This window comes from Electrona antarctica (genome assembly GCF_951216825.1).
Source record: "Electrona antarctica genome assembly, chromosome: 18".
Lineage (NCBI taxonomy): Eukaryota > Metazoa > Chordata > Actinopteri > Myctophiformes > Myctophidae > Electrona > Electrona antarctica.
The window spans coordinates 31,889,565-31,901,947 of record NC_136799.1 but is presented as its reverse complement, the minus strand read 5'-3'; the positions used below and the strand labels follow the sequence as shown (position 1 = coordinate 31,901,947).

Sequence of the window (12,383 nt, the reverse complement as noted above, 5' to 3'; positions counted from 1 at the left end):
CTCCACAGTCAGCTGAATTATAAAAAATGTGAATGGATTTTCTAGGTGAAAGTGATTTTGGGCAGTTGTGCGTGGGCTCTCAATGTGAGGATGTTACAGTGTATACCTACTGTAGTTTGGGGTCCCAGAGATATAAAGAAAGGGGTGCTCTGCGGAGTGCATATCTTTGCCAGACTAGCCAGGGCTGTGGAAGTCTGTGGAAGTCTTATTTGGTTTTTTTTGGAAGTTGCACCGTTCATGATCTATGGCTTTTTTAATTCCAAACCTTGTTTGGTGGTCATTGTCACATGACTCTAGTCGAGATCAGTTAAGTTTGTAACCCATTTGGTTAAACAATAATAATTTTGCAACAAACTTTGTCTCTGCTCTGCAAAGAGGCTCCTAAATGTGCAATTCAGGGCGCTGTGTTAATTATTTTTGTAAAGGCCCAAACTTTTTGAAGTCATAGCCAATGGCAATCAGAATGGATTATGAAAAACTGAATGAGATACCTACTGTACATGTTTATCACATGCCTCAAGTCCCCAGAGATTTGCCATTGCCAGACACACACACATACATACATACATACATACACACACACACACACACACACACACACACACACACACACACACACACACACACACACACACACACACACACACACACACACACAGGACAGGTGCGCCGAAAACACAATCTCCAGACTCCCCCTCACGGCCACGGTCTGGTGGAGATAAAAATCGTATCAAGGTGTTCCGTTACGTATAGCGGTGCATATAGTATACCCTACCCAATTACCCAACGGGCCACGGGGGCTGGCCGGGGTCCTTGAACATGAACATGGCTGAGAAGTGATGATCACTAGTACTCCACCTTAAAAAGAACTGTTGGTGGTGCTGTAATGAAGGGAGAGTCAACGCCTTCCATGCATGTGGATTGGCTCGGCTTTACCAGCTGGTCGCCTCCATTGGGTAGAGCACATCCATTGAATCCCTCCTCTACCTTTGTCAATTTCTGCGCTCTCGTTGAAACGCCTAGTTGATTCCCAGGCTTGGAAAAGAAGTTATCTCGCTTTATCGGGAGGATTCGGAAATATCATCAAAAGAGAAACGCTGTGCCGACGAATCCCGGATATTCTTGCATGTAGCAGATGTCCTTCTAAACTGAACAGAGAGGAATAATTAGATTATAGGTAGGAATAATACAACATCACCACCACCGTATTACGGCACGGCGAGACAGCGCGCTCAAGCCGTCTACGCGACTACCGAAACAGCGTGGTGGATTGTGTTGGGACTCCAAACAAGGGAATGACATGATAAACATACCGACTATGGTTTACTTGGGAGAATATACAATGGCTCTGCTGTTGTGAACTTTTCTAAACTAAGAAGACTCTAATCAAGTGGGAACCAAGAAAAGTGCTTATCTTTTGTCTAAAAGGGATTAATTATGCCGGACCAAATAACAGTTTCAGAGTTTGTGGCAGAGACGAATGAAGATTATAAGGCGCCGACCGCCTCCAACTTCACCACCAGAATGTCCCATTGTAGGAATACCGTGGCTGCTCTGGAGGAGGTGAGTGTCTGTGTGCTGTGCTGCCTGTCTGATGGGATTCCTCATGGTCCGCCTTCTTATTTTAGCACTGGCACTGGCAGTTAAGCTCAGTGTAGCCATTGTTCAAGACGAGTACCCAGAGAGACTGGCACAATCATGTGTCATTATAAGAAAGAAAGGGCGTTTTCATCTGAAAGAATTTGAATGTTGTGCGCCGCAGCCCGCAGTGACTTAACGATACCTTTTATTGGCAAAGGCACAACAAAAAGCAGACAATAATATGAACACAATGCGTTGCTATCAAAGGCACGAGGGATGCGTACCATTCTTGACACATTACGCTTGTAGATATTGCAATGATCAGGTTCACTGCCTTGCAGTTGAAGAGAAAGTAATTCCAAATTGGCACTTGACCCAGGTGTACATGACAGATAGAGGGACAGAATGTCGCTCTTCCTCAAACTTTCAGGTCATTATTAAAAGGAAGGACACTTCCGCTTTTGTTCCCTAGGAGCCCCCCCCCCCCTCCCAGTGCCCCCCCTCCGTCTCCCGCCCTCCCATGTTGTCGTTTCCCTACTTTGTGTGCTCTAGTCTGTAGTAGAGCCTCGCCCAGCATGACGATAAAAATAGAATTTCCCACATGAGGAGCTTACTGTGTGTGTGTGTGTGTGTGTGTGTGTGTGTGTTGTCGACATTGTTTGCACACATGCATGCAGACAATGACCGGTTTGTGTGATGATAACACTTATTTAGCCGAACCCCATTTAGTTACTTTATACTGTGTGTAGGCCTATAACCTGAATTTATTTGGGGTTGTCATGCACAGTGGAGCAGTTATAATAGTTGCCATTCTGGTGGAACACTGCTTTTACCATGACCCCACGCCAATGTACGAAGACAAAAAATGAAGTCATGATGTCTAATGTCAGTGTTTTCCACAAGGGTATAGGCTCAGGGTCAGCTTTGCGAGAATCTCATTGATCCCCCTGCCCTCCCCCATATCTCATTAAGGGTTGTGGATTTATGTTAAGTCTGTGATTGTGGAGGGTTGAGCCAGACAGCCAGACACGCACCTGCTCAGGCTGACAGGTGCTCCACTCACATCAGACACCTTAGGCTAGTACATACTATAAAATAAAATCTGGTATATCTATAGCAAATATAGCATTGTTATCTCCAAAGGAGTAGCTAGATTGTTTCAGAACCTCTCATGGAACCTTCATTTATGTAATGTTGTGCATTACAATGCCCTATGGCTTTATTGATGTAGAACAATTTCATTTAGAATGTAATTATGTAGGTGATTTTGTTTTGATTTTTGTTTTCCTTTTTTCCCCATTAAAACCGGGAAAGCATCTGTGTCATTTGAGATTTTAGCATTGGCTATTCAATAATGGGTAATATTTGAAATGTGTTGGAAGTGTGAGAACTACTGATTTAGAAGGCGTTTGTAGCCAATCGTCCTCTCAGGTCTTTATAAGCATGCTGTCTGGTGCCGGACAGTTGAAAACGTGTGGAATTGTTTTTTCCAGAGACTGGGACGAGTAGTTCTCTGGACCGTTGTTGTTTCAGGTTGACCTCCCTGCGCTGGGCTCAGAGAACACAAGGCCTTATTGTTGAGACAACAAGACCTCGCTCACTTTGGTCTGTTTGACCAATTAAACACTGCAGTGGACAGAGAACACTTCCACTTATTGTTTGTTAGCCTGACTGCCGGGAATCTAAAAACACACTGGATGCATGACACACATTCATTTATGTGTACTCTTATGTAGACAGACAGTCCATCCCTTGAATGGGAGAGTAATTTATCTTGTTTGCCCAGGTTCTCTTTCCAAGATATTGAGAGATTGAAGTATTTTTGAGGTGCCCTAGCCCCTCCTTTGCCCAGCTTTCCGGGTTTGTGTAAACACAAATGTTGAAGATAAAACTAAAAGTGAAGACGGAAAAGTGAGAATGCAAATTGTGATTGGCCAGAATGAGATGATACATGATGATGTACGATGATAAGAGCGCTCCTCACTTCACACGGTGTGATTTATTTATTTATTCTTTACAGCAATGCAGTGTTTATTGTTCGATGGACTGTTTGCATGACTGCCTGCATGTTATTGTACAGACTCAGGAAAACCTGAAGTATGTAAAAAAAAAAGGTCGGCTCACACTGTATCCTCTGTCGAGCGCTGTGCTGAGTTTACCAGCAATATGTGGATTCTGTGCCTCTGTAGAATCACAAAGTGTTCACCTTTCAGTCTTTATCCTTGAAATGACAGCTGAGGACCATCTGAATTGTGAATTCAGCAGGTCCGTTTTGAAATGCTGCAGTGTGCTAGCAAGCTAGAGATATTCAGCTATTAACACCAATGACTTTTAATAGTTAAATGTTCATTTTGTCACTTGGTATATTAATATTGTACACCATGTTTATTTCTGATTCATTTTATGCACATTAATGTAGTATAATTTAATAAAATAATAGTCCTAGTCAAATAGTTATAACACCGTAATGTTTTGGTTACTACACAGGTTTCTTTAGAATCTCCAATTTGGTGTTCTGGGCAAATTGCAGTTCTAATGACCAAAGAAAGGAGAGACCATCCTAGGAGGAGACCTATTCAGGCCAGAACATTGTCAAATTCCAAATGTGACGTTGTTTTGTCTTGAGTGTTTTTCTGGTAGAGGCTGATGACGTGCTGTCTTGCCTTTTTAAAGACCCGTCAGACTTTGCTGAGTGGAGTGCTGACCTCTTATGTCCTGATAGGGAGCCTTTTATATTAGTTTAAACCCATTAACAACAGAAAAGACTCTGATCACTCAGACTTAGAGGTCTTATATGGACACAGACTGTTATGTCATTATTGTGCCTTAACCGTAATTGCATCCGACATTAACCTTAATTAGGCTGGTGGTTGTAAAAGCTTTGTCTCGTATTACCCAAATAAATGGGGGTTAGTGTGTCAGAGCAAAGATCACAGTCTTTCAAAGGCCACTCAGTGTTTAACCTATGTGTGAGTGTGTGTGTGTGCCCTTAAAAACACAGCTATAAAAACCAGTTTGTCCAGTAAAAGGATGTGTAGCGTTTAGTCTTTGTATCACAACCCCTCCCTCTGTGCTCTTGTTAACTTGGTTTCTCCTGAGTGCTTCGTTGTCCAACACCCTCAGCTTCTTTTAGTAGTTCAGATTTTAGATAATATTGTTCAGTTTTTGTTAACGGTTTTTGTTTCAGTTTGAGCATGAGTCAGTGGAATTGTTAGTATTGTTTGGTTAAGGAAGGATGTCTCACTGACCAAACAATAAATGGCCCTGAACAGCAAATGGTGCTAATGTCCCCTATTGAGATTTCTTGTTGTATTCTCTGTTTACGACACGTTAATCCTAATGTAAAATCAACATTATTGACTCTGTGATGAGTTACTTGAAAGGTCACTGTATTTCCTTGGATACCGGGTGATAGATGGCATTTAAGCAGGACAGTAATACTTAATTCAGAGGTCAGCTCAACCCCTAGGGAGAAGTATTGATCTTGATTAGAATGTGTCACCTAGGGAAGAACTCTAGAGGACGTGTATATAGCGTAGCGTAATCTGCCTAAAGGTACAACTGACACACATTCAAGTCATTTTGTTATACCTCAATACCGGCTGTGCCAGTTCTCTGCCAATATGTCTCTGTCAGTAAGAGACAGAATATACGGCAGGGCAATCAGTGTCTATAGACTTGTCAAATTGATTCAATTCCGACTGCATCCAATTCTCTCTCTCTCTCTCTCTGTCGGTACATAGCTACTTTGGCAGAGTTAATCAGTTATTGTAATCGTTTTGTAGTACAACAACTGTGTGGACAAAGTGTCCCTGATGGAGATGCATTATGTTCAGTCTGGCAGCCCAAATCAGACTTTTGGCTTATCCAGAATTCCAGATTGGTTTGATCAAGTCTGAACAGGGCAGGCAAATAATACATGAAACAGATTTCATTCCTAGCTGGTTTGAAATGTGATTGAAATCATCTAAAGCTGTCTCAGTCTGGACACTGAAGGCTTGCTTGCCGGAAATGGCCATCCTACAAGCTCACAACGTATTGTATCATAATGTGACATGTGAGACTGCATAATGTGACATGTGAGACATCTTAAGTTTCGTTTGGCTTCCCGAATGGCTGCGAGAGACCATCTCTCAGCATCAGTGTTGTGGTGCCAGTGTAACCACCTGGATTTGAAGCCAGGTGTATCCCCCATGGTAGATATACCACAGGGAAGGAGCCAGGAACAACCCCTCAGCTGAGAGAGATATAGAGCATACTATATGCGCATGTGCCGTGTCATGATGATGATGATCATCATCATCATCATACCCGGATGTTATGCGGGAATGCCTACTGAGTGTAAAAAAACACTGTGGCTGGATGGCAACCGTGAGGTTGCCAGTTCGAACCCGGGCTCCCCCAGAGTTACTGTCGAAGTGTCCTTGAGCAAGACACTGAACCCCAAATTGCTCCCGATGTGCTAGTTGGTGCCTTGCATGGTTTCCGCTGCCATCGGTGTATGAATGTGTGTGTGAATGGGTGAATATAATGCACAATCTCTGTAAAGCGCCTTGGATAAAGGCGCTATATAAATGCACCATTTACCATTTACCATTTATACATCAAACAGAAAAGTCATATCTGACATAGTGAGTGCCAAATCGAGTGGCATCGGTTTCATTACATGAAACGACATTAAACAACATTAAACTCACTTTGCCATTCGATTTGGCACTCACTATGCATGCGCATATCTATAAGCTTAGCTTCTTGTCTTCAGGCAGGGCTACTTTATTACACTACAGGTACCGGTCCACTACCCTCATCTCCCCAGTGTGGGGACTCTGCAGAGGGAGGGAGTTGGGTGAGAAGTCTGAGAACACAACAGGCGGTTCTGTAAACCATTTGAAGGTCACTATTTCACACTCTGTTCTGGTTCCTTTTTGCATGTGGATAAATTCCAGTGTCTCATCAGACTTCTTCTGTGAGGTCACTCACCGTGACAGTCCAGCGAACTGTGGCTTTATAGATTATGCTGATTGGTTAGCTACAACAGCTGACCAACCAGTGCAAGCCTTTCACCCTTTATGTCCATTTATCACCACTTACCCTGGGCATGTGGGTGATGTGTATGTGATAAATATATCTAAGAAGTATTCTTGGACATTCCATGTGTTGTTGCATAGATACCACCTATCCCTCTGGGCTCTGCACTTTAGCCCGTGAATGATGTTTTTGAATCAGTGCACCTCAGCAGGCCTCTCTGTGTTTAACCCTGAAGCATTCCTGGACCGTACGCATCCCTGGGGCCCCGTGTAACCATCCACAATAGAGGGTATGCGCATGCATACAAGCGAGTGGCAAAGTTAGTTGTTTGTTTAACGTCGTTTAATGCAATCAGATGGGACTTTTCTGTTTGGATGTATGGGCTGTCGAGGCCAGAAAGTATATATTTTTCCCACTCAGTAGGCGTTCGGGTGTGATGATGATGTCACGCACATACCCTCTATACTAGCAGGCTCGTATCACACGGGGGGAGAACAGAACTTCTACATTGTCCACTTCTTCTCCCTCACATGCCCAGCACGTCATCCCTCGTCTGTAGTCCACGAAGCCTCTCCATTTTGTTCATTTTTTTTAATGAATAACAGTTATTTATAGCCAGGCTCTGCGATTCAGCCTTTTTTTTTGTTCTTTTCAGGGGGTCAGTCGACGGAGGCTAGATCCATTCCTCTTCCATCTGGCTGTTATTTAATCTCTGATGGAGGTCTGTCGCAATTGGTATGCCAGCTATCTGCTGGTCAGGCATGCTTTCTGACTGCCTGTTTCTGGACAGCGATTATTGTGGTCTATCAGTGGAGTACTGCTGCCATTCCTAGCATCCAGAGGCGACTGGTGGCACTTCCAGTGGTCGCTGTAGCACTTGTCATTCTGGTTCTCGGGGACTGTTTGTTTCATCTTTCCCTGTGGCTGCGGGAATACTGAACTGGGGTGCTTAAACATTTTCAACCTGGCATCCTTATTTTGGGTTTTATTTTAACACACACAATTTTAAGAAATGGCAGATGTACAGTACAAGCTCACATCTGTAACCCATTGTGAAGTTGTATATTCGATATTACCCATGTGACAAAGTATATAGACCTTAATTGGTTCATGGAAGTGTCTCCTGTCCACTCCTTGCTGTGAGTGTAGCTCTCGTATAACACCCTACTAAAACTCAATTCTCCATACGGTGTGTTGATGTATGGTTCAACTCATCACTAGCAGTCATCTTTTATAACTGAAGATGATATCTGTTTTATCTCCCCTCTTACCCATGAGTGTAACTGCTCTTCAGTGACATCATTGGTGGTAGTGGCAGTGCAATACACTTGCTCTAAACTTGCTAAGAGTCTCATCGCATGTGATTTACGATCAAAGTGTTAATTTCCAAATGCGAGTGTGCCTCTCTCATTACTCTTCAGCCTGTCAGCGCGTGTTGATGCTGGAGTTGTTCCCGGGCCAAATGGAAGACCTGTGCCCCTTTACACCGCTAACCCCCACCCACCCACCCCATCCCACACCCAACCCCCAATCCCTCTCCCCATTCCAGGCATGGTTGGCGGGAATGGAGCTGGGGCCTCACTGGGGACAACAGCTGGCCCCTGGAACAGGTGGCCTGGAGGGAGTTTTAACAAGACTTTAGGATCAATGCAGAGACAATCCACTTCTATTGGTCTCAGGGTTACACAGATGGACCGCCATGCGCACGTATTGTATGCATTGATGCATGCATGTTTGGTCTAAATGAGCTGTCTATAGGTTAAACGAGGTAAACGAGCAGCCCAGACTACACTAGACACTTTGGCCAGTCGACTGCATGGCTCCGTAACATGTTTCATATTTACTGTAATTGAAAGTTTCATTTCTGGCAGGATCTACACTGTCCTTCCTGTTTCCTTCATTCATGCTCATTCCTTTTCTGTATTGAATCAAGCCCTTTGGCTCTGTGCCCACCATACCAAAATACACTGCACCAGAGGCGCATTCTGAAAATAATACTCCTTAACCAGTTATTTCTGAAAATGTAATTTTAATTATTTTGGAAAATCTTTGCCTATATTAATGACATGCCCAAAATAGAGATGACATGAGGTTAAAGGACTCTGGCAGCGGGTGGATTTGTGAATGTGATAGTTTCACAGCATCACACACACTTGTCACTATGCCTATTGGACTGCGTACGCCTCCCTACCTGAATGCTCGCCTCTCATTGAAAATGAATTACTAGGCACGTTCGTCGCTTCCTGTGTGAAAACGCCTAAAGTCAGCCAATCACAAACATGCCTCTGTTTTAGCCAGTGCCAAAGGAATCACCTGTTTTTTTGAGCGGTGCCTCCGCTCCATTACGGAGCTATGTGTGTCCCTATCCCCTATGTATGTAGCCTATGTGTACGACGTGTCCCTGTACGCGTCCCAGGACGGAAAGCTGCAACACGATAACTCCATCATTTCTCGACCGCTTTGGACGCGGGAAGGCTCGCCGACCCCCCCCCCCCATGGGAGCGTTCCTGGGGGTCTGGCTGTTGCGGGGGCCCCCAAGGGCACCCAAGACACTGAACCCTACATTGCCTCCAATGAGTCGGCCGGTGCTAGCTCGCCACCATTGGTGTGTGAATGTGGGAAGTGAGGTCGCTGGAGTCGACTGTTCGCCGCTTAACCTCCCAATGTATGTATGAATGAATGAACCATGGTAAAGGGCCTTGAGCACTTGGAAAAGCGCTATAAAAATACAATTCATTATTATTATTATTATAAGTCAAGCCATACAAAAGAAAGCATAATTTGTCTTCTGGTTGGTGAATTCAAAATAAGAGCAGCATTGACCTGAAATATGCTGTTTTTTTCAAAGAATGCTTCACTTTAGTGTTACACTTAAATGATGAAATACCAAATGTGAACCAATAAGACCATATCGCATTGCTATCGAGATACTTTGCATAAATGGTAGTAATACACATTCATTATCATTCATTATCATTTCGCATGGGAGTTTTGTTTGTTGTGAGTGCTCTGTGCAGCCTACAGTCTCAAGATCGTGTTATCAACCAGGGTCAACCTCTCTGTCGACCTTCTGGCCCAGAAGCCCCTCCCTGTGTACCTATCGGGGTAGAGGACAGGTCAGGTTCCGGTCGCAATCGCAATCCGTGTTGGTGGGCTATGACTGTCACCATATACTGTATTAGTTGTTCAAGCCAGGGTTCTATATTTTTACCCAAAGGTAAATGAATTTGTTTTGCAGAAAGCAAATGCAGCAGTCCAATTATAAACAAGACATCACAATAATACAGATTCCAGACATTAAAAACAAGACAAATACATTCAAACATCCTAACAAAAAATCTTCCTAAAGAATGTCGTGAGGTGTGTTTGTTTACATACATACATACATCGCTCACCTTCTCTGAGCTTAGTGTCATGTCTAAGCGAGGTGCTTCGTGTTGTACTTCCTTTGTTTAGTAGTTATGTAGTTTGTGACGCCATTTCACACACAACATCTACCCCCACTGTCTGTGTGTGGGGGGGATGTGTGTGTGTGTAGGGGGGTGTACAGTGTAGGGGGGAGGACATGACTGGGGAGGGGATTCACAGATGAATTGATCATTGGCAACTGGCAAGTCTAGTCATATGAGGGGGGGGATAGTGTTTTGAGCTCTGTCCAGCATGGGGGGGTTGGAGGGGTCAAAGGGCAGAATGGCTGCTCTCTGTCCTAGACAGAGGTCACAGGGTTCGAGACCTGGGGCGTGGGGTGAAGGCAAACGTGAAGATTCCTGCATCCGTCAGGGGGCCCTGGCCCCAGATTGCCACAGACTGCTCCCGTCGATGGCTATTGTTCCCTGGCTGGCGCTGCCTCTTCATTAATGAAGTCCGCCATTGATTTGTAGGTCCTGCCTCTGCGCTATGCTGTGTCGGGGGAAGGTGGGGTGTTGGTGGTATGCTACAGCATCTTCCTTGTAGTTGTGTTGCCCTGCTCTTTATTCTGATGAAGACTCTGTGTCGAAACGTTAATCTATAATAAAGCCTTGACTGGGAGCTTTGCGAAGTTACAGTAGTGTGCAGACTTCTATTTTTTATATTTCCCTACTCACCAGGCACCACCCTGGACCTCTCTTGAAACATTTGACACTTATTTTAAGATGTGCCCCATTTAAGGCTCCCCATGGGAGCTGTGGTCAGTTTCCTCACTTTGCTGGTGATTTTAATGTGAAATTGTATCATCGGTGTGTAGAGCTAACCAGTTCTAATGTTTGATGCTGTAAGACAGCATTTAGTGATTCATGTGTGTTTATTATTCAAACAAAGCCAGGTTTTCCTACCTGTGATTACTCAGTGTTCCCTAGTCTCTGGATAATCACTGTAAATCAACAGAGCTGGCTGGAGTTCCTGCAAGACTGGAAAAGGAACTGTTGAGTGCTCTATCTTTAACTGAATGTGAACATATGTACGCTGCACACGACACCACATAAGATACACTAAACGTAATCTACATTTCACTTGATCCTTTTCGATTGTCAGTCTGTGTGCTTACAGCTGTTAACTTGTGTAGATGGGGCAACACTGGCATTGCTGCTTTTACATGAGGAACTTTGTATGAAAGAGCGAAAAGAAAACCCAAAAGGTGAAGTTGGAGCAGCTACCCCCCACGCCCCCTACTCCCTCTCACTGTAAAAGCACAGCACATTTGGTGTTCATTTCCCAGCCCCTCCCTCAAACTCTGTTTTCATCAGTCTCCTGCTAGTTTATTAACTTAATTAAATACTCCCCCTCAGCTTTGAGCAGAGCATATAAAAGAGGTTTTAAAATTGCCCCAATGAAAACCCCCCCCAATGATTTTCTCCCAAGTACTGTACATATTTGCTCGAGTTCAAAAAATCTTTCACATATAGCTGTTTTTCTTCTCCTGTCCTTTCGTCCTACTTGAACGTTTATTTGCATTGGCTACATAAACACGTGCCGTGAGAAAACGTGAGTCCTCCGTTGTTACGAGAGTGACAAACAACACTATAAAATTCTGTACATAATGAAAGTGGACCAGGAGGATGTCTCAGAAGTGTGGAGACTGGAGAGGTGGGACTAATGCGTTCAGACGGGCAGATGAAACGATGCAAAAACACATCACAGCATAATTTGCGGCGGCTTCACGCGTCATAGCTTCTTCGTAGCTTCACGTCGCTGGCTTCTATTGACAATGAATGGTAGACTGCATCATTTCATCTGCCCGTGTGAACGCACCATGAGAGGGGGACAGCAAGTAAGCTGGCCGGCACACTCCAGATGAGACACAGATGAAAAACATTGCCAAAGAAGTATTTAAATGAGAACAACACGTGCTGGCATTAAGTCCTCTCCACGGCAATTAACACAGTGTATGCCTGAGGAAGCTGAATGGAAACTGAAGGCTCTCTCGCTCTCTCTCTCTCTCTTTCTCTCTCTCCCAGTATGTTTTCCTTAGCGGTTTAAGTACCACAGTTGATGTCGTCACCCCAGTGTGAGTGTGAGTTCTGGCAGGTGGTGGTGAGCGTTCAGGTCCAACAGCGCAGCGGTCTTTGTAGTTCTCACTGAGGAGCTATAAAGCCCTTGAGCGTCTGAGTTATAACACCAGAGGGCTCGTAGGAGGATGAAATGTTTAAATAACTTGTAAGCCAGCCAGGCAAAAGATGAGTATAACCAGTCCCCCCCCCACAGGAAAGAAGGAACTGTACCGAAGTGAACCTTGAAGGGAATCTTATGAGGTTCACCTACTGTGCATACACCTACGTATGGTGAAATATGACGTC

General features: G+C 44.3%; 1 protein-coding gene across 3 annotated transcripts in view; it reads left to right on the top strand.

Annotated features, from left to right (window-relative positions):
* Positions 1 to 905: 905 nt before the first annotated feature.
* Positions 906 to 12,383, top strand: part of asap2a (ArfGAP with SH3 domain, ankyrin repeat and PH domain 2a) — a 73,922-nt gene continuing 62,444 nt past the window's right edge. For all 3 annotated transcript variants that reach the window (XM_079528107.1, XM_079528106.1, XM_079528105.1), the window contains exon 1: positions 906 to 1,563. In XM_079528107.1, the coding sequence (XP_079384233.1) occupies positions 1,438 to 1,563 (126 nt within the window). In that variant the 5' untranslated portion in view covers positions 906 to 1,437. The remainder of the gene's footprint in view (positions 1,564 to 12,383) is intronic.